Raw genomic sequence first — 22,888 nt, 5'->3', positions numbered from 1 at the left:
ATTCGTTCATTCTCCCAGGTTGCATCCTCTATGGGAAGATTTTTCCATTTAGTGAGGTATTCTTTGAGAACTCTATTACTTAATATCCATTCCCTCATATCTATAATCTTTTCGGGGAGTAAAATTAATTTACCATCCTCATCTAATGGCAGAAGCACTTCGGATGCTATAATTCTCTGTTCGAGGGCCTTTTTGAGGCAAGATACATGAAAAATGTTGTGTATCTTACTGTTTAGTGGTAACTCTAGGTGGTAAGCTACCTCTCCAATCCATTTTATCGCCTTGTAAGGTCCATAGAATCTGGGCTTTAATTTCTCCACCCCACTTTTCTTTAGAGTGGATTGCTTGTATGGTTGTAGCCGAAGATATACCAGATCCCCTATTTCAAAGCTTCTTTCTGTCCTGTGTTTGTCTGCATACATTTTTTGTTGATTTTGAGCATTTTGCATATTGTAATTAAGAGCTTTAAAGATATATTGACTGTGATGTCCCCAAACAAGACTCTGCCAAGCATTATTGAGATTGAGAAAGCTCCTTGTACTATCTTTACTAATATAGGTTGCTACAACACCAAACAAGATATTAGAACAATGATTCTAATTAAGTACAAGAGATACGCTTGGGTCAGCAAGCCCAATCAATGAAAGGAGGTTACATCGATTAAGCATCTTTGACAAGAAAGAACAAGTCCGGGGAAGTTCGATACAATTAAGTGGACGAAGGAATGAAGCATCCTTACCGCGATTAATAGTAAAAGGTTTGAATTAAGCCTGCATCAAGGGAACTTGGTTCGTTCACCCCATACACATCTCATGAATAGGAGACAAAGCAAATCAAGAATGAAGACTTAGCCAATCATGGAACCAAGCCAGCTAATATTATTACTAAGGAAGATCTATCACAGATGGAGACTCAAGAATACGGATTAAGGCAAGATTCGTGATCATAGTATACGGTTAAAGTTAAGAGGCAGGTTAACAATAAAGGAGGACTCTGTGCATTTTATTAAGAAGATCCGGTTTGACTGTGCTAAGGGAGAGACTTCTCCAAATGGTGCAATTGGTATATAAGAATGATTTGCTACTAAGTGATTAACATGCTTTAAGACAGAGGCAGACAAAGGTTAAGAAACAAAATAAATGTTGATGCATAAGGCATGAAAGATGGCGATTTAAGCACGACGTAGACAACAATAACGTTCAGTGTATATATCGAATGCAGAAATAAAATATTGATTATCGAAACATTGCTTATCAAACAAACATTGTGTAAAAGAAATAAAACATTGTTTATTGAACAGAGCCGTAAGTTATAAGGAATGATTAGAAGTGTGATTGCATTAATTAAAAGGTGCAAGTATATCAAATAATGCCAGATAAGTAAAGTGCGATTAGGGAAGAGGTGTATGATAGAAATTAATACAAATAAAAGACATGACACTTCATTGATGAGACGCAACCTTTCTATGAAAGGTCATATGAAAGATATAAAAAGAAGTTAAAACCGTTTTGTATGGGGGGGAGGGATCAGATCAGCTCAGATCTGTTATGAAGTTACAGGCAGTACCATCCTTGTTCTTAGTGGTATGCATGTGGATGTGCTTAATATGTATGCATAATATATGACGCATGATAATGTTCTTATCCATAATTTAATAGTAATCTTAATATAGACTGCAATATGTATGACAGTGTAATAAGGCTTTTCTCTCACTAACTATTCATATGACGATTAAGTAAATTATATGATGGAGTCTGTAATACCTTTCAATCTCACCATCCAACTATGGAGGGGAGAATACAAGGAAGCAAGAGCACTACGCTCTAGCAGGTACACCAACCCCAAGTGGGTGCCAAGAGGCCAAGTTGACAAGGTCCTTATTGCTCTTGGGCTTGTTGGAGAGGGATAGACTCGAGGCACCTTGTGTGATTCTCCTTGAGCTCCATATGAGGACAGGTGTAGGGAGACAAAGGGTTGTCAAATCCTTCATATACACTTTCCAGTATATTAAGAATGACGGATATATGTTTCTATCATGACATAATGAAAATGTTGTCTGATTTGTTGTGCAGGTTCCAGACAAAGCTTTATTTGACATTAGTGTCCTATTATTCTCTCTATGTACTAGACTTGTAGTTCTATGACAGAATACAAGAGGGTCCCATTAGAGGACATTACATTGACCTTCTTTAATCCACTCCTTTGCCTTAGGTACCTTGCTATCTCCCAGAGCCAATTCTATGGAGGATGATGCTTCATACCCATACAAGGCTTTAAAGGGTGACATACCTATAGACATATGGTGTATTGTAACAGCATTCACCCAAATGGAGCCATTTGATCCAGGTTTTCTGTTGTCCAGCTACAAAATCGCATAGGTACCCCTCTATCCATTTGTTAACTATTCCCGTTTGGTAGCTGGTACTTGGAGTTAACTTGGAGCCTGCTAGCTTGAATAATTCGCTCCAAAACATGCTAAGAAAACTACTAACTCTGTCACTTACTATGTTCTTACGTAATCCATGAAGTCGAAATATTTCTTTGAAGAGCAGTTCGGCTACTTGGGGTGCATTAAATTTGGATGAAATGCCAAAGAAGTGTGCATATTTAGTTAAGAGGCCCACCACTGCAAAGATGCAGTCTTTACTCATTACCCTTGGAAGGTCGGTGATGAAGTCCATTGATATACTCTCCCATTTTTGTTCAAGAATAGGTAAAGTAGCCTTGCAGGGAAAGTATGTTCATCCTTTTTGTTGGCAAGTAGGACATTCCTTTATGAATCGAAGCACGTCGTTTTTCAATCCCTTCCAAGAGTATCTCTCTTATTTGCTTGTTTGTTTTGAAATAACCCAGGTGTCCAACTGCGGGTGCTTCTTGGAAGGCTTCCAAAATCTTTTCTTCGAGTTTAGATTTGGGCACTAAATATATTCTCCCTTTGTAGAAGATGAGTTCATCCATGACTTGGTATTGGTCTTCTTGTGTCTTCCCCTCCATTAGATTGCTTGTGAATGTGCTTTTCGAGTATTTTGCCTGAAGGTGGAATTTCCAATCATTTGATAATATGGATAAGGAGTTAATAGCTGGTCTTCGAGATAGTGCGTCGACAAACACATTTCTCTTTCCCTTAATATATTATGTCATATACTTGAATTTTACTAACCCGCTTTTGTTGCCTCTCATTGAGATCTTTTTGCTCCAAGAAGTATCTAAGGCTATTATGATCAGTATGTACCAGAAACTTGGCACCAACTAAATATTGTCGAAATTTGTTTAATGTGTGCATGATGGCAAGCATCTATTTGTCATATGTGGAGTAGAATCATTCATTGTTATTTAGCTTTCTACTTTCGAAAGCTATGGTATGACCATTTTGCAACAAAATTGCTCCTATTCCTTCCCCTGATGTGTTACATTCCAAGACAAAAGGATGATTAAAATTGGGAAATGCTAAGACAAGGCAATTACTCATGGCTTCCTTGAATGTGTCAAATGCCTTTTGTGCCTCTTTTGTCCATTTGAGAGCTCCCTTCTTGGTTAAATCGGTTAATGGTGCTCCCATGTGTGAGAACTCCTTAACAAACCTTCTATAATAACTACATAGGCCATAGAAAACCTCATAACTCTGTAAGATTTTTGGGTGAGGGCCAATCCAAGATGACTTGTATCTTCTCTTGGTGTACTTGGAACTCCTTTCTTACTAATGATGTGACCAAGATATATTATCTTGATCATTCCAAATTCGCATTTGGATTCTTTGGCATATAGGGAGTGCGTCCCTAATATTCCCAACACCTCATCCAAGTGCCTTAGATGATCTTCCCAAGTTTTACTATACATGAGGATATCATCAAAGAACACAAGTAGTAATTTCCTTAATTGCTTGTTAAAAATGTGGTTCATGCAAGCCTAGAAAGTTGTTGATGCATTGGTAAGCCCGAAGAGCATAACCAAAAATTCATAATGGCCAAAATGGCATTGGCATGTTGTTTTGTGGATGTCTTCTTCTCGAACCCTTATTTGATGATAACCTAACCTTAAGTCAATTATTGAGAAATTAACTACCCCATGTAATTCATCTAACAACTCATCAATCCTAGGCATGGGGTATCTATTTTTTATGGTCTTTATTGAGTGCACAATAAACAATACACATCCTTAAAGTTCCATCATTTTACTTCACCAAAACCACGGATGATGCAAAAGGACTTAAACATGGCCTTACATAACCCATATCAAGAAGTTCCTTGATAGTTTTTTTCAATTTCATCTTTAAATGTTCTGGGATGCATGTATGAGGTGGTGATCACAAGTTTGGCTCCTTCTAATTCAATAGTATGTTCAAACCCTCAATGTGGTGACCTGCCTGGTGGCATCTCTCCAAAAACTAGATTGTGTTTGTTCAAAATGTTTTGGAGATCATCACTATGATAATACCTGGGTTTGTTGTTAGTTACCTTGGTGGAGATTAGACATTGTGCTGCCCACGCCACGTCCCCTTTCCTGAAAATGCTTTCCATTTTTTGGTCGATACCACTCTTAGGGGTTCCATCTGCTAGGCCATGGAAAATGATCATTTGGCCATTGTCTTCAAATTTGAAGTCCATAGTCTTCGATATTCATCATCCACTAGATACCAAGGATAGCATCGGTATCTCCTAAGTCCACAATGTAAAAGTCTTCAGTAATGGTGTAATTGTTAATGTTAATATTTAGCTTAGGTGTTTTGGTTGTACATGGCATGTGGTAGCCATTTGCTACTAGTACTTCGAACCCTTCATGATTCTCAGTTTGAAGGCTTTGCTTTGTAACTAATGCTGAATAGTTGGAGTTATGGGTGGCCACTATCAATTAGGATGGTGATCATTTGTCCTTGTATGGTCCCTCTGACCTTAAAGGAGTTAAACTTTGGTGTAGACACGATAGCAGTAACACCTTTTTTCTTTTGGTTGGCTACTTCAAGTGTTTTGTCTTGAGTGCTGATATTATCCTTCTCTTTGTTGATGGGTCTTACTTCTATGTAATGGACCTTTCCTTCCCCTGGGCAAGTACGATTTGGTCTCCAAGGTTGTTTGCATGTAAAACAATTTTTCTTTCTTTGGTTGTACTTTCTTTATGGGCTGGGATTTTTATCTTCTCTAGTTTTATGCTGATTTTCATATCCCGAGCCTTCCTCACAGTTTCTTGTAATGTATTGGGATTTAGAGCCTTTATCCATCCTTTGAGGGGTTCTTTTAATCCGTCTATAAATAATGCAACCAACCTCTTTATTGATATGTCATTGACAAGTACTGAGAGTCTATGGAAACTTGTTATGTATTCTTGCATTGATCCTTTCTACTTTAATTGTGCTAACTCTTTGAAATAGAGTTCCAGAACTTTGTTGCTGAATCGTTATATCAAGCGTTCTATGAATTCCACATATGGAGTGATTTGATCATGATCCATGGTTATCGTGCCATGATACCACCATTCATGTACTAATCCTTCTAGATGTAGGGCTGCAACTTTAATCGCTTCTTCTTTCATCATAGAGTTCAATTGAAAATACGTATCAACTTTTTGTACCCATGCTCTTGTCGTAGTCTCGTTTGATCTACTGAATGAGGTAGGCAAAGCTTCCCTATCTTCTTTCATAGTATTGAATGATGCCCCTTTTGTGGTAAATGTTCCATCCTTATATTCATAGTCTTTGAGAGATATTTCGGTTTGCTGTTTGCTGTCAACCCAATCTTGGTAGAATAGTTTTTCTGATTCAACTAGTTTTGGTTCTATGTTTCTTTGATCCTCCTTTGTAGTGAAGGAAGGAATAATTGGTCCAAGATTTGCAGTATGGTATTTTGATCCTCCCTTACTGTTTGTTTTGTGATTACCATTCACTGCTTGTGATAGTACTTGTAGTCTTGTACTAATTGTGTCATCTGTTGTTGCGTGTTGTGTTGCTCCTTCATGAACTGGTCTATCTTGATGTTGAGTTCTCCCATTTTGATTCTTTCACAGCCTGGCAGGAATACAGCTCTAATACCTGTTGTGACGTATTCACACATCGCCCCATTGCAAATGGGGACCCCTACTTTTTTTGCTTTCTGGGGTTTGCTTTCTAGGTGTTTGGGGTTTGTCTGTTAGCCTTTGCATTTTGAGTGTCGCCAGGGGATCAATAGGATGGTAGGCTTTGCTTGAGCCAGGGGAGTCAGCAGGTGCCCCAGAATTAGGGTTTCTTTGAGAGTCTTCCTTAGGGCCGGGTTTTGCTCTTGTTGCTAATTGTGTCTTGCTTTGTGAGTGGGTATCATTCTTGAGGGTCTGAGTTAGGTCGAGTTGGGGAGTGATGAAGTCTGGAATGTCATCCTAATCTTCAAATGCCCTGAAATTTGGCTAAGTCTGGAATGTCTTGATCCTGAAATTTGGCTGTCTAGAATGTCCTGATCCTGAAATTTGACTAAGTCCGGAAAACTGAAGAATCCTCTAAAAACTAGATTTTGCAATATAACTCCTGGAGGTCCGAAACCACTCTCAAACATCCTGAAAGTATATATGGAATATAACTTAAAGTATAAGAATTTCTTATACTTAAATGTTATATTCCATAAAATGATCCTGACGAAGAGTTCAAAAAGTCAAAATCGCTCCTGACCCTTCCAAAGGGTCTAGGGCGAAATTCTTGAAAACACCTATTATTCACCTTGTTTAGGCTAAGTTGAAGGCAAATTGCAAAATTGTGATGGCAAACCTAGGTTGTGAAGATTTTGATTCATGAAGCAAACAAGCCTAGATGAGAGGTTCAAATAAGCCTTGAAATAATTTAAGCCTCCATCACTTTGAATATTTTAATGCCCAAGGAAAATGAAGATTCATCAAGCCTTAATCAAGCTTTAACATTCCCTAAACTAGCCTATAGTCTTTCACTAAATTTGCCTATTACAAGACATTTGGAAGACTAAAACAAGTTCGCATAAATTAAGGCATTTATAAATTAATTAATTAATTTCTAAGCTTTGAAATAAATAAAAAATTCACCTTTCAAGCCTTGAAATTAATTGTAAAAAATAAAAAATTATGCTTGAGCGCTCAATATTTCATTATTTTGCCTTTACAAGCAAGTCGGCCATCCTTTGAAAGGGATTTTGATTTATTTTATTGCTAATTTGCTAAGTCGGCCTCATGGAGAATTAGGGTGAGCACCCTATATAAGGGAGATGTATTGTAGCAAATGTAAATCATTCATTCAATTCTTCTCATGCGAATTTGAAGAGCAGATTAGAGGAGCAAATTCTACCTGATTTGGAGGCGAGTTTCTTGCTAAGTTGGAGGATAATTTCCAAAATTTGCTAAGTGTTTGGAGGTTAGTGGAAGGCGGAGTTTTTTGAAGGCTGATTGAAGCATAGTTCATCCAAAGGAAGACCAGAAATTCAGTCCTTATCCAGCAAATTCTGATCTCCTTTTATTCATTTTCCAAGGTTGATAGTTAAGCATTCAAAGAGGAGGTATGAAGAATCAGATTTTTGAAGTTTTTATTCAAGGTTTATTTTGATTTTCATAGCAATCTTTAAAAATCTAAGTCTTGTAAGATCTGATTTCCATTCATAATTAATTTGAAAATTCATAATTCTTGGATTTATCATGTCATTTTCAAATTAATATCTAAATTATTCCCTTGAAAGGTCTTGAATCCTATACCTTAAGATATTATGCTCAAACCCTAGCTTTAAGCTTTTGTGTAGGTATCAAATAACGACCTCCACAGGACCAGACCAAGACAAGGACGACCTTCTCCAATCCAGCATCAACAAGGACGACCTTCTCTAGTCCAGCATCATCAAGGACGGCCTTCTCCAGCCCAGCATCATCAAGGACAACCTCTTCCAGTCTAGCATTTGAAGGAAAGGTACACCATCCATCCTGCACATCAAAGACAAAGGAGGTCAGAGCAAGGGTCCATTGGAGAAGCAAACAGTTTCAGAAGAGTTAACTAAAGTTAGCTTTTCAGCAGCATCAAATTGAGCATCAACCAAGTGTCAGACAAGGTGGCATCTCAGTCATCACTCCTCCAATCGGGTTGGTCCACTTCAGCATGTCTAGATTCAATGTACCTGATTCATCAAGAGATGGTACTAACTTCGATGTACCTACCCCGACTATCCATTGGTCAAATATTCCAGAGAAGACGTGTCCAAACAATGCAATTATTTCATTGGTCAGAATTAAGTTTGTTGTAACAAACCCTAATTAGGGTTTTCATTGTAAAATCTCGGCCATTGATCTCAAGTTGATCTAAGCCATTGAATTGTATTGAGGGCACTATATAAGCCCTAGCTATTCATTTGTAAAGGCTAATAGTAAGTCAATAGTTGATAGTAAGTGAATAGTTAGTCAATAATAGCTAATAGTTAATAGTTAGTAATCGAGGCCAAAATAGTAGAATAGCAATTAGAGTAGATTAAGAAGAGAAGGCAAGACATTGTTGCCTTAATTGTAAAGACTTCTTTTCATTGAAGATATGGTGGAATATGTTGTTTCTTTGCAATGTGCATGGTCTCTTGTTGAATCTTCATTTTTTATGATAGATGATTAAATTGAGTGAAGAAAATTGTTGAATGCACCTGTGTGGAGTCTGTCTAGTCCATACCACTAGCCTCTTACTGATTGGTAAGTGCGCCCTGCGTGGTCAACTGGCATAAAATGAGCTTAATCTTAAGTTGTTACACATCTATTGTTCATACATTATCTTGAATGGTGATCATTGTCAGATGGTGTACGATTTGAACATATTGGAAGCATCCCTTACAAGATTGCACTGAGTTGGTGTTGAATTGTTCAACCTGATGGTGAGACCCAGCCCAGTAGGACTCCACCTAGTCATTCATCCATTTTCTCGCATTCTAGGTAGTAGAGTAGACGTCCTGAACCCTGCATCTTTTGTCATTTGTTTGTCTTCTAGTTAGTTGATAGGACTTGTGATTCCAGCAAATCAGACGTTTAGGTCATTGAGTGTAAGTCCCCTTGTGATTCCAACAAAATCACATCATACCGCAAAGAGCTTATCCACGAGTAGAGATCCTACATAACAGGAAGCTTGAAGCTTCTTCGATTGATCCTTCTGCGATATCTTCAGCATTCGGGAGCTTTATTCAAGAGAGGATAAGGTACCTTTAAGTATTTTATTCTGTGTTTGGTCATGTACAAAATACACATCAACAATACCCCACTTGTAATGTCCCGTTCTGTCTCACTTATGAAATAGAGACAATTATTTTGCAAAGATCAATTGCAAGATACTTATTTCCTTCAAGTCTCAATTATTTCTATCAATTATGATGTTTGATAGCACTTAGGATGTTTGAGTATACAATTGATAAGGTATATATGATAATATTGATCAAAGAATAATAAATATATTGAATCTAGATCACTCCTATATCTGATATAAACCAATGGCGATTATGCAAAGATGATCTGGATGTTAGCCTTCTCTGATTTGACAATGGAAGTATGCTATTTGTCCTCTAATCGCCTGTAGCGATGAATTCCTATTACTGATTACAATCTTTAAGTGTATGCAATGTAGATATGATGATGGTATTGCCTGGAGCGATACATTGCGTTGTGACCTATTCACACATCACCCCATCGCAAATGGGGTCCCCCTCTTTTTGCCAATAGCTTTTAGATCTCAAGCGGTTTGGAGGCGATCTAGTCTCTCTTTAGGTTAGAATGAAGTCAATAGGGCTCTCAATGCTTAGATGATGAATAAGTCGTGATGATCATTTCATTTGATCATCACAATGCAGCCTTCAGGTTAAGACAAGGGATGAGTTTGAATGCGAAAATGGTCAATTGAGATATGGTGTTTGATGAGGATCAATCAAGGCCCCAAGCAATGATGAGCGATGTGATGAAGCTGATGTAATGAAGAAAGACAATGGTGTTGTTCAAGCCAATTGAACTAAGGATGAGAATGTCCGGCCACACTCAAAAGTCAGACCATCTTTGACCTTTTGTCCTAACACCCTCAACTCCATGACCAAGGTGATGGATGATGATTTTCCCTTTAAATGCTAGGATCGGCGCATTAGAGATTGAGTGTTACGGGGTCTTTAAATTTGCCTTAGAGAATGACCATGCAAACATTTTTAAGGTAAATGAGGCAATTTCAATGCTGATGTTGAAAAGTGTGACTTCCATGTTATGCCCTCACCACTCAAAAAGCCCAGCCACTCAAAATCCCCGACCATCCAAAACCCCTGATCACCTCTTTTATTTCATGTCTTTGCCAGCTAAAAAGGCCAACCACTCAAAATCCCCACCACTCCTTTTGCCCACTCACCTCAAAATTCTCAATCGCCATTTAATACATGTCGCCACCCTCTCAAAACTCTGACCACAATATGGCCGCTCAAATCAAAAACCCCGGCCATAACGTAGCACCACCACCTCAAATCTCCGATCAAGGATACAACATGGCGGCACCACCTCAAAAGCCCGACAAGACATAAGGTGAAGCAAAAGGAATTTGGCGCCAACTTGAGAAGGGAAGTCGCCTTGGAACTAGCCATTGTAATTTAAATTCAAAAACAAACAAAGGCAAGGATAAGTCAGCCCTTCACCTTGGAATTCAAAATTGCAAGTCATTAAATGAAAAAACATGAAGAGGTACAAATGCAAGTCGGCCTTATTGGAACTTGAAAAGCCAAAGGACACACCGCTCTAAGATCATTGCCTATTTAAGATGGTTGATCATTTCTTGATCAACCATCTCAAACAAATCGTTCTCCCCTTAGCAGAAATTTCCTTCATAAGCCAGCAATTTTCTTCCAAACTAGGTGCAATTTTGATCTTGAATTCTTGAGGAAACATTAGAATCAACTTGAGATCATCAAACGTTGCCTTATCCGTCAGCACTAGAGCAAATTTGCAAGTCAGATTTTAAACATCAAGCATTAGGCATTCATTGACAGACATCTCAGGTCTGAATTTTACAAATTTAGAAAGAAAAAAAAAATTCATCAAAATCAAGTCTCATTACGGGTAGTGCAGTCATAAGATAAGTTTGGTAGAAAAGTTCTTAATTCTGATTTTCATTGAGCAGAATTGTATTTCAGTCTTTTGATCACTAAATTTTTTTCTTAATCGAAATTCATATCATTTTGTTGATCATGTTTCAAGTAAAATCTGAATTTTAAGTGAGTTAGGGTTTGAAGTAGCAACTGAGGTTTACCAATTATTGAGATTTTATTGATTTTTTAGGCTTTCTAAAGGATGATTGCTATCCTAATTGGCAATTTTTCTATGTTACCCCGAGTTTTCGGGACGGGGACAGCAGGGGACAGGGGTATGCATTTCCGGAGCGGTGATTTTTTTGGTCAAATTTGAGGACAGCTAGGGGACCGCAAAGGGGATGGCTATATAAAAATAGGGAAAATTAAAATATATAGGGAGATTTATAATATTCATATGAAAACATGGATAAAACATGCACATATACATTATAGAACCTTAACATATAAGAACCAGCAGAGTTCTTATGGCAAATTTGTGTTAAATTGAGAGTCAAAGTCCAATTGCTTAACATGCAGAATTTATAAGGAGGTCCCCTAGGAGTCCCCTACACCCGAGACGTCCCCGAGACGGGGACGTCTAAGAAAATACTGGGGGCGCATCCCTGGGTAACATAGCAATTTTTCAATTTCATATGCATTAACAACCTATCTCAGCCCTAACTTAGACAATTCTCCCAGGTAGAACATGGCAGCCCCAAAGGCAAAAGGTATGTCAAGGCCAACTCTCATCAAAGAGGACTTAAGAGGGATGCTACCTGAATCAAATATCACATCACTATGGGTGAATGTTGGAAATACTAACCTGGGCAAGATTGATATGAGAAAGTTTCAAGGACTCCTCTATACAAGCAAGCCTTTTGGAGTATCAAAGAAGATGATTGAGAGCGAGATTGTGCAAGCAGCTGGATTTGCTCCAGCCATCCAGTGTAACGAGCTAATAGTTGAATGTGCCAAGCACTACAATGCCAAAACAAGATAGATAGTGGCACCTGATGGCAAGGTCTTGGCATTCCTATCTGAAGCCGCCATCAGCAAGGCATTCAACATACCTGAACCTAAAGACATGATATATAAGAGCAAGGAAGGAGCACAAACAATCTATAATGATGATCCCGACAAATGTTTGGGCATCATCAATATGTATTGGTTGTTCAAGGCTAGGCCTACCCTCGCCAAGGTACCTAACAGGCTTCATCGAGTTGACTTCGAGGAGGAATTTAGTGACTTCATCACCTTACTCAACCGACTCATGGGAAGCTCTCATGCCTCACAGTTTGAAAATTGGATGTTTTATTACATGGAAGCAGTAACGACAAGAAAAGAGAGTCAATTGGGGGAAGATCATAAGCAATAACATTGACCTATAGTTGAAGAGACTAAAGTGCACCAAGCAGTTTTTACATGAGCTCCTATGTTATCTACTCGCTTGCAAGAGCTTATAAGGGATTGACATACAGAGGCCCGATTGGAAATGGACAAGAAGAAATAAGAGTGTGTGAGTGCTACACACAATTATACTTCCACAACAAGGCGCATTTTCGGAGAGTAAATGATGCTTTATCCATGCACATAGTTAGAACATTACGGCACGGCATCCATTAGAGGCTATCCGCACAAGCGAAAGAATTAGTGAAGAAATATGGTGCTTGGTTCATTCAATATCCCAAGTTCACCTATATAAGATTTCAAGGATGTTCTTGTCCACCATACAAGCTTCCATGTTACCCTACAGACAAGATGGTACTATTAGAGCTCGTGAAACAATTGGTCACTTATGATAAGATTTAGAAGAAGAGGCATAAGACTGGAATTTCTTTTCTTATCTCAATTGGACAGTCAATAGAAGTGTGTCCATCCATTCAGGCAACCGAGAAGTCAGAGGAAGAAATGAGATTTTATCCCCTTGTTGAGTACACCTCACAAACCAATTTCAATCCATATGGTAATATGAGGAAGATCAACGAAAGCAGACATAGGCACCAACCACATAAAGAAGACTATTGGATTAATGCCAATGACGATTTTGAGATTAGAAAGAAAATGTTCTCCAGGCTACCAATCGACATCATCAAGATGTGTAGAGTGCTCCCTATCCCGGATCAAGCCCAAGATGATGGAAGATGCCTCCAACAACATTTTGAGCAAGAAAGATATAAGGAGATAGAGGTTGATTGGGTAGACACTGAAATCACTAAGTTGGACGAGTTGATGAAACCGGTCATGGCCTATACATGAAGATGAGTAGATGTCCAAACCAACAAGTTGATGAGTCAAAATGCTCAACTTACATTTGATGTGATGAGAGATCCAGATTCGTCTGATGAAGAAACAGAGAGCGTATGCATGAGCGAGAATGCCACTCAATCAACTCAACCTAAGAATTCCAAATGAAAGGGAAGTCACAAGGAAGGATGGATCAAAACAATAAGAAGTTGGAAAGAGAATTATGTGCAGCAACTCAAGAATCCGATAAGGCAGGCTGACCCTTCAAGCATGCCTCCATCATTGCTTTCACCAAATTCAGTTGATGATTTGGAAGAAACGAGGAATAATTCTCAAGTGTTGAAAAGTTGGATTCATAGTTCCTTCACCAAGGCAAATGCGTTTGTGGAAGAGCTAGTAAATATATTTGATAGAGTTCATGTTGTTCTTGACAGGTTTCAAGTCCTCGTGGCTGCTTATGATGTTTTCACTTATACTAGAAATTCCACCATCTCGAGACTACAAGCATTGATAAACATACCCTAACAAACCTTGGTGAATGTTGTAGTGTTCCAGTGGACGAGCTCGATTGCATCATGTCCAAATTCATTGAATTTGCTTCTTAGGAAAGAGATAAGGGGAACAAACTTCTAGATGAAAGTTAGTTATGATCCCATGTGGCATCAATTTTTTTCATTGTTAGATTATTCCTCGTAGTTTGTGCAAGAAAGATGTTATCTTCTCATCAGCCAATATTTAATGGTTTGCAATAATTAGGTATTTTGTTGTAACAAACCCTAATTAGGGTTTAGGTGGCATGATCTTCACCTTTGATTTTAGATCAATCTTGGCCATTCATTTGTATTGAGAGCACTATAAAAGCTCAACTCATTTCATTTGTATGGGGGGATTAGAGAGATTTGAAGAATTGTTGCTTTGATGCTGCCTATGATAATAAAACCATTGAAGTGTAGGTGACTTATTGTATTTGGAGTATTTGCATCAAAAAAAAAAGATAGAATAGATTTGCTTAAGTATTTTAGATGAATGGAAGATCTTTCTGCATGATTGATGGTGAAATTCACACGTTCATACTACAAGTATTTTGCTGATTGTGAAGTACCTTGCGTAGTCAACTAAAGTTTTTTGTCCAAGCTTAACTTTGATTGTTGCTTGTTCATTAATACTCAACGATGGTGTCTATGTCATTGGTGGTGATTTGAATATCATATGCTTACCTTAGAAGATCGCACTAGCTTAGTGGAGTTGTTCCTTGTATGTCAAAGCAAAGCTTAGTAGAATTTCACTATAAATCGTCTATCGTTCTTGCATTCCTAGCATTAATTTAACATTCCTCAACCCTTAATCCTTTTCCCTTTTTTTTAATAAATCATTAGTAAGGAGCTTCATCACATATCAATCAAAAGACTAGACGCATAAAGCATTCCTTGTTATCAAGAGATACATCTCCTAAGAGCAATTATGTAAGTCTCCTTGGAAAAATAGCATTCACATCAACCATTAAAGCTATCCACGCATCAAGACCTAACAATTATAAACCATGGAGTCATCCTTGGAAAAATAGCATTCACATCAACCATTAAAGCTATCCACGCATCAAGACCTAACAATTATAAACCATGGAGTCATCTCAAGTGATCCTTCCATTCAGCACTTGAGAAGATTTTGTTCAAGAGAGGATAGAGTATTCAATACTTTATTTTGTGTTCTAAGTGTCATAAAACGCACAACAAAATTGGCCCTAGAAGGAGGGCCATTAGACTTTCACTTAAGGAGAAGTCACTATTCAAGGAAAGCAAATTATCATGAACCACAATGGTGTTGCTGCATAGGGATATATTCCCATCCTACAACCAAATTTGAGATTTGAAGACAATCAAGAAGATAATATTTTAGGATTAAACAATCTTGCTTGGAAAGTAAAGAGAAACGCAACTGAGTATATGAGAGTGCAATTTGTGTTGGAAGAAGACGAAGATAAGGCTCAACAAATAAAAGTAGCTATTGAAAGAGCACTCTTCGACCAAAGGCTCCCACTCCTCCTTGCACATCCTCAATAGATCCAAAGTGCAACGGCTACACATTGGTGTATCAATTCATTTTTACTAGAGAGATTCCAAAGAATTCTAAGATCGACTCAAAGAGAGAGAATATCAAGAACTAAAGTTCACTCCCAAGCATAGGCGTGCGAAGAAAGAAGCTTCGTCTAGTCAAGAGGCACCAAGTGGAGAAGATATTTTTAGTTCATTCCAAACTCCACCACCTCAAAATTGTAAGGAAAGCTCAATGCGGAAATCGCTCTCCTAACGTCAACTCAGAGGGGAATTAAGCAAATGCGTCTTTAAATTCAAATCATAAATCATCAAGATGTGCACTAATGGATTAACAGAATAAACACACAATTATAACAAAGAAGAGACACAAAATTTACATGGGAAAACCCTCTCGGGAAAAAACCCACCACACCAAAGCAAGATCACTTGTATTACAGTAACAATTTAATTACATACAAGTTCAGATAACACTGATCAATCCTAGTTCAATAGTATACAGAACACCACTTTTTAAGGTATTCAACTTGCTTACAATCTCTCTAACAGCAACAACCACACGATCTGTTCATCGAAAATTACACTTCTATCAACCGGATGCTCTCTATTTTGTTCATAGACAAGAAACTGTTCAAATTCAGTTCAATTTGTTTCCCAGATGATCAACTGTCAACCTATCTGGTCATTGAACAGTCATTGCAAACTCAGAACAAAGATCCAATAGCTATCGAACACGTCAGACAATCAAGGCGGTCAACAGGCATCAGACTCATGTTATCGGCGTGAGTCGGAGATCTCAAACCGATATGTTAAACACTGCTCAGATTTCATTCTACCTCATTGTCGATGTAAGTCCCTTCGATGGTCAATAGAATAGATTCATCGACATGACTGCAACTATCGGACAAAGATCCAAGAAGTCACATCGAGAGCAAAGTCACTCCGAAGCCTTTAGTCAACCGACAATAGCTTATCGGCAACAGTCTCGCCAATGAGCAACATGACCAAGTCCATCGACAAGGACTATACAATCGAAAAGACGTCCTTCAAGTCATCTCGTAGACCAAAGTCACCACGACACTGTTTCGTATCAACAAGCCTCACCCTGATAAGAATCCATTGGTAAGACTTCCCAAATCGGTATGGGTCTTGTCAAGGTCCAGTTTCACCCCAATAGCACCCTCTAGCCAGTCATCAACCAGAGTCACCCCGATATGGTCATGGACAAAACTTCCAAGAGCATTTCCCATATCGGCCAGAGTCTCACCGATCCAATTGCCTAGAAGATAATACTGCCCATTGGTAAGACATTCCAAGAGTCTCACCGATTTGCTTCTTCAAGAGGTTTTGGCCCATAAGATTTGAAGCACATTTTCCAACAAAAAAATCAAGTTCAAGGAGTTGCTCAAGCAAGCCAAGCTAGTGTAGTCCACCAATTGTGCAAGCAATTGTTTAGACAAGCCAAGCTAGTGTAGTCCACCAATTATGCAAACAATTGTTTAGACAAGCCAAGCAACCTCTCAACCAATCATTTCAACGATGTCTCACAATCCACCTCCTCCACCTCCCCCAAATGGTGCAACATGGTTGGTTACCAATCCATCTCCAATTATTTTTCAGACTTTTCGCGACTTGCCAAAGAATCCGAAGAATTTTTGTTCCAAATTCCAAGTGAATGATCCAAATCGAATAGTTGAGGAGCATATCAAGATCTTTGAAGATGCATTACGTAATAGGCAGGTTGGGTATGCGGATGTGGCATATAGGCTCTTCCCCTATTCCTTGGGGTAGGAAGCATTTGATTGGTTCATTCATCTGCCTACATCCTCTATTGATTCATGAGAGAAGTTGAAGGATGCCTTCACAAGAAAATTTGGTATTCCCATCACGCCTTCAAAACTATATAGGCAATTTGTGAACGTCAAGAGGCAAGAACATGACCCAATTACTTCATTCAACAATCAATTCCATAAAGCTTACACGAGGTTGCGGACCCCCTACCTTGTTGCCAATGTTAGAGAGATATATTATTCAGCCTTCGATCCTCTCACCACAATGTTTGTGCAATCTCATCCTACCCCTACAAATTTGAACACAGCTTACGCAAAGGCCATGGAAGTAAAGGTTTGGACCGCCAAACCCAAATGCAAGCAACACCCTGAACCATCCAAAGGGGTGCTGCTCCTCCCTAGGACCAAGCAAAAAATACTATGCCTCCTCAAAGTCAGGCAGAGAGTACTACTCCTCCCCAAAGTGAGGTAAAAAGATTAAGCTTATATGTGCTCGAAGGATTTAAGAAAGTGAAAGTAAGCTTGTCTTTGATGGAATTAATGAGAGTGAATGATATGGTGCTTGTTTACCACAACCACCATTTTAAGCTAAAGAAAGTTAAATTTAGACACATTGCAATTGATAATTATTTATACATTATAATTGTTATTTTCATTCATTTTCCAAATTTTGTTGTTTTCATTCATTTTCCATATTTAATTCTTATTTCTAAATAACTTATTTTGTGTACACAACTAATGTATAAATTCAATTTAACAATATCAAGTAGCATCAAGGAAGATCAATCAAGATTCTGAATGAAACACAAATGATGAGGAACCAGATCTGGATGAAAATTATGATATCTTGGGGAAGCCAAGATTGATCTGGAGCATATTGATGAAATTTGGTGAGGCTATACCTTTGGAGCTTCATCAACAAGACCCACAAAACTCTAGTGTAGCATACTTTACAGCAGCAAGGGTCATTCACTCACACCACTTTTTATTATTTTGTACTTCAAAGTCAAACTACGTACTTCACGTATGTTACTATATAGTAATGTCACTCTCTTTATCTTTATGCAAAGAGTTAGCATTGCCTTCAAATAAAAAGCGAAGTAGCAGTTTTTACACTTATTTTCTATTATTTCTACATTTTTTGGATTACCAATTATCTTTTATTTTGCCGAGTTATTGACCAGAAAGAATTTTGCTACTATACTATGCATATCCAAATGATAGAATAAAAAAATGGTGCTCAAAATATTGGAATATAATATGTATGTTTTATTTACTTCTTCCATAGAATTCACATTCCAATGTTTACTACATATTCAAGGTCATAAGTCATAATCCTTTGACACAAACACATTCATGATCCCAAATCAGATTTATTATTAAATACAAAACAATGAAAAACTTTGCTTACTCTTTAAATAAATTGGTTAATGAATGTTTAGAGATAATCATGTAAACAGACAAGCACAAGCCATTCCCTTATAAATAGAAAAGAACAATGACAATACTCAGAATTTGAAAGAACATGATTGTTTACCTCTCTTTCAACTTGGGAAAAGAACATGAACCCAGACATAGCCCTTTTGGGAGCGTTTGGATCTTTCTTTCTATGTTGCTTCTTTTTCTTCCCTCCCCCTTCCTCATCATCCTTCCTCTTCTTAGTGGCAGTAGATTTGGAGGTAACTGTGTCTTTTTTCTTTGCTTCTTTCTTTTGAGGTTTCTAAGATAGCCACAAATCCATTTTAAATTAGAAATGATAAATTATCACTAGTTGCAATCACTGGCATGTACACTCAACCCAAATGCATAAGCAGAAATCTTTGTTTTCATTTTGGCCAAATAAAATTACAAAATTTACAAGCTAAAACAAAACTCTGTGTGCATATTATATGAATACACTAATGCCATTCAAAGAAGATTATGAGGCACATGTTTCTCACGGGTGTTCCTATGAGGATTTACTGCAATGTAACATAAATTTAATATCACAATGCATTTGAGCTTGGGCATCTAATGTAGCTAAAAGATAAGCCTATTGCTAAAGAAACACTTTTCCATCATATAATAGGTAGCAATATGGTGTGAACACAATAAAGCAACTAATATAAGCTATTAACTAGAAAATGAGTTCAATGTCTGTCTGATGGTAGTCATGTGCTAAAAATGAAGATTTAAATAATACGAGGCATGCAACATATTTAAATAATACGAGGCATGCAACATACTTCTTGTTCTTCCACACTTTTACTTGCATCCGATCCCTCTTCATCTGAATCATCAGTTGGTGATCCAGCATCATCCTTTTCTGCCACAAAGTCTTCATCCTATAGCCAATCAAACAAGACAAATTTTACTTTCATAACTTTATCCATTGCCTTGCCAACAAAACAGATGTGCAAAGGCATCATGCCATGCCATATACCTCTTCATCACTGTCATCTTCTCCCCCAGCACCTGCATCACGTTGGTTTCTAATACGCTCAAGATGTGGATCTACAGCTTCATCATCAGAATTCTGAAGAACAGCTGCCACCCCACCAGTAGTCTGTGTGTCTCCTAGGTTGATAATTTTCAAACCCTTGGAGCTACACAGAGGATTAGCAATCATAGGTTAACACAAAATTTAAAGATTTAAGCACACTATCTACAACCATCTAGCATGGAAAAAACATTGGAGGCATAATTCCTTAGAATTGAAGGCATGATGATATAACAAAACATACTTTATGAAATTGAAGAGATTGTGATATTCATTCCTCTGAATATTGCGGAACTGATGTTCTTGCTCACTCTTCAGCTTTATAATAAGGTCAAAATAGTGAGAAGACATACTGCTCGCACCACCAGCACCATGCCTTTCAAACTCAAGATAGTCAATCTGAAAAAAGGGTACAAAGAGATCGAATTAGAAGTAGATACTGTTAGAATACACTGGTTAATGGTAAAATAAGAAGATGAAGTTGAACATGCACAAAATAGAAATAACTTTCAATTTCACAAACACAGAATATCTCTAGCAGTCAGATTCGTTTCAAAACAACTAATTATAAACCAACGGGGGTAGTAAATCTCACCTCGTCATGAAGAATAAGTGTTGGAGGTTTGGGCAAGAAGAAAAATCCTTTTTCAAGAGGATATAAGATTCCATCTTCTGCCTTAAGAGAAGATCTCACAGCATATCCATCTTGACAGCTACGGAATTTCCCAGGTCGTGTAACTTTGGACCCAGATAGACCACGCAAAATTTGTGTAAATACTTCATGTGAAAGCCCCTGAGAATCATAAGATGGAGGAAAACACAAAATAAAAGGAAATATTAACAACAGCTAAAACCTGACCAAACATGTTGAAAGATGATGACAAGCATAAGAACTGCCATTTCTTGATCCACTCAATAGAAAAAATTGTTTATGACAGAAGAACAAAGGTAACATATAACAATAGAAAATCTGTTACAAAAATTCTTTGTTATAATGATATTGATAGTACCAAAAGTAACTAATGCCAAACTAGAAATTTGATGTTCTAATACAAACATTCGTTTTGGTATTATAGTTGACACCACAAGAACTTCTAAGTTTTATTATGAATCACAGTTAACCAAATTGTAAAATTTATGCTTATTTAGATTCTCAAGCCAATCTCAATTTATGGCTTTATCAAACCCAGAACATCTAAGATTAGGACTTTCCAAGCATGTCAGATTTTAAAAAGGATCCAATCAAACATATCAAACAATACCAATAATAGGTTTTCTGTGTCCTGCAAATAGTATTGAAAAATAGACCTACCAAATCTTGACATTCTCCCAACCCATGGAATAATAGTATTGAAGGAATATGACATTGGCAAAAAAACAATTTAAAAATCAAATAAACTTACAATATCTACAGATATCTTAAAATGCAAACATAGCACTCACATAGATAAGGGTGTGTTACAACCAGATTCTATTTCCTTGTTAAACTTCGTTAAAAGCCACTTAATTTACCCATTTATATCAGAAAAAGATACCTTATAAGAAGGCTCAAGCTTGTCTTTGTACTTTGAACTTAGCAACTCATCACTTATTGAAAGTGCACATTCAGCTACTTCTTCTGTAGCAAACTGAGATGAGAACAAAGGGCAATAAGTACAAATGATAATGACTAGTTGAAACTAGACATTTATAATCACATTAAACAATACGAGATTCAAAAACTGCAGAAACTTCAAAATGATTCCTCATACCTGCAAAACAATATGTGGATAAAAAGTTTGACCCTTACGGATTGGTGGATCCAAAGATATGACAACAAATGTATGGGGTTGATTTGACTACAAATCAGAAACAAAAGAAGGAATATTAAAATCAACAACCTGCAAAAGGAATCATTAAAGAAAATTGTGAATACAACATTATGCATAATTCCAGCAATGAATGTTCATACCTTTGGTAGAATAAAAAGGCGGAGAATACTACTGTATTGAATCTTAAAATCATTAGCTTGGCCTTGAAGTCGTAAGAATGAAATATGAAGATCAACAATGTAACGACCCCTGCCAGCATAGAAACAGAAACCAAAAGTAAAATTAGCATACCTTACAATGGCAAATATTCCAAATAAAAAATGAACTAAAATAAATTTATGTTCGTAGTGTGAACCAAATGCAAATCAGTGAAATGCATATCCAAAGGGAATAACAAACAAAGCCTGCCAAAATAGGATACCTTGGAGTGAGTATTGCAACATCTTCAAATGAGGCAATTGGTTCTTCACCTGATGATCCGACATCAGCCATAGACATAATTTTCTCACGAAATATCTGATTAAAACAAATACCAAAAATCAGTAAATTCTGCTTCCACAAACAAGAAAACATTTGTAATAGTGACTACATAAGATATATGTTTATGTAAGCCTACAGGAAGGTTATAAAATCTTACTTGTGCTGGGGGTTGAGTTTCATCTCCAGCAAAAGTTGTATTTGTAGTTGGGATGTGGAAACTCATTTCCATTAAAGAATCTTTCTGTAAGAATGATGAATACCAACTATGTTTTTCAGATGAGTGAGCAACAAATTGAATATTATGTATCTAATTCAAGATAAACAAAAATAAAAAATAAAAGCACCACCTATGATGTCAGAATCAATCAATTAGTTAATCAAACACACAACTGCCAGTCTACAAATAATCCAAAAAAATAAATGCAAGTTCCTATACAATTTATATCAAATTTTCAGTAATTCATCTCATATTGCATATCTGTTAAGAAACCCAGACAACTGCAGATCTGCTACAAATCCATTCTCCATATTTTATGCAACAGAATGCTCTGTTGAGCATTCTAAGAAACATTTTTATTGTTGATCCATGATTAAAGATAAAGAATTGGTCTAATGCCCTCCTTAATGTGGTTCACTGTGCATGCATATCTATGCAAGCACTCCCATACATCATTAATTTCTATGGTTCAAAATTGTACAGCCCCAAATGGAGTTCACCAAACATGCATATTCATGCAAACTTCCCCAAACATCATTGATTTCTATGGCTTATAAATTCTACAGCCCCTAACATCATCACATGATACATCTAACTCCTCTGGTTAGATACAATGGAGTTAATGCTTCTCTCTGTCAACTTTGGCAAGAACGAAGATATACATAAGAATTAGAGCTCAAGAATGAAGATTATGAAGAAATGGCAAATTAAGCTCCCATACCAATAGTATGCAAGTCTTCAGAAAACAAAGGAGTGTTGCATTCATCAATGATAATGTATATATGA

At 37.2% G+C, this 22,888-nt stretch overlaps 1 protein-coding gene across 1 annotated transcript in view; it reads right to left on the bottom strand.

The window, feature by feature from the left end:
- The window catches only part of LOC131030246 (FACT complex subunit SSRP1), a 36,491-nt gene that overhangs the window by 2,898 nt on the left and 10,705 nt on the right, over window positions 1–22,888 (bottom strand). The window contains exons 5-14 of the mRNA XM_057960972.2: window positions 22,043–22,126; window positions 21,827–21,921; window positions 21,546–21,654; window positions 21,346–21,432; window positions 21,130–21,222; window positions 20,190–20,387; window positions 19,839–19,993; window positions 19,538–19,700; window positions 19,341–19,439; window positions 18,653–18,835 (exon numbers count right to left, since the gene is read on the bottom strand). Coding sequence (XP_057816955.1) covers window positions 18,653–18,835; window positions 19,341–19,439; window positions 19,538–19,700; window positions 19,839–19,993; window positions 20,190–20,387; window positions 21,130–21,222; window positions 21,346–21,432; window positions 21,546–21,654; window positions 21,827–21,921; window positions 22,043–22,126 — 1,266 coding nt within the window. The remainder of the gene's footprint in view (window positions 1–18,652; window positions 18,836–19,340; window positions 19,440–19,537; window positions 19,701–19,838; window positions 19,994–20,189; window positions 20,388–21,129; window positions 21,223–21,345; window positions 21,433–21,545; window positions 21,655–21,826; window positions 21,922–22,042; window positions 22,127–22,888) is intronic.

This window comes from Cryptomeria japonica, chromosome 6 (assembly GCF_030272615.1).
Source record: "Cryptomeria japonica chromosome 6, Sugi_1.0, whole genome shotgun sequence".
Taxonomy (NCBI): Eukaryota; Viridiplantae; Streptophyta; class Pinopsida; order Cupressales; family Cupressaceae; genus Cryptomeria; species Cryptomeria japonica.
The sequence above is the reverse complement of the archived record's forward strand: the minus strand, read 5'-3'. Positions and strand labels throughout refer to the sequence as shown.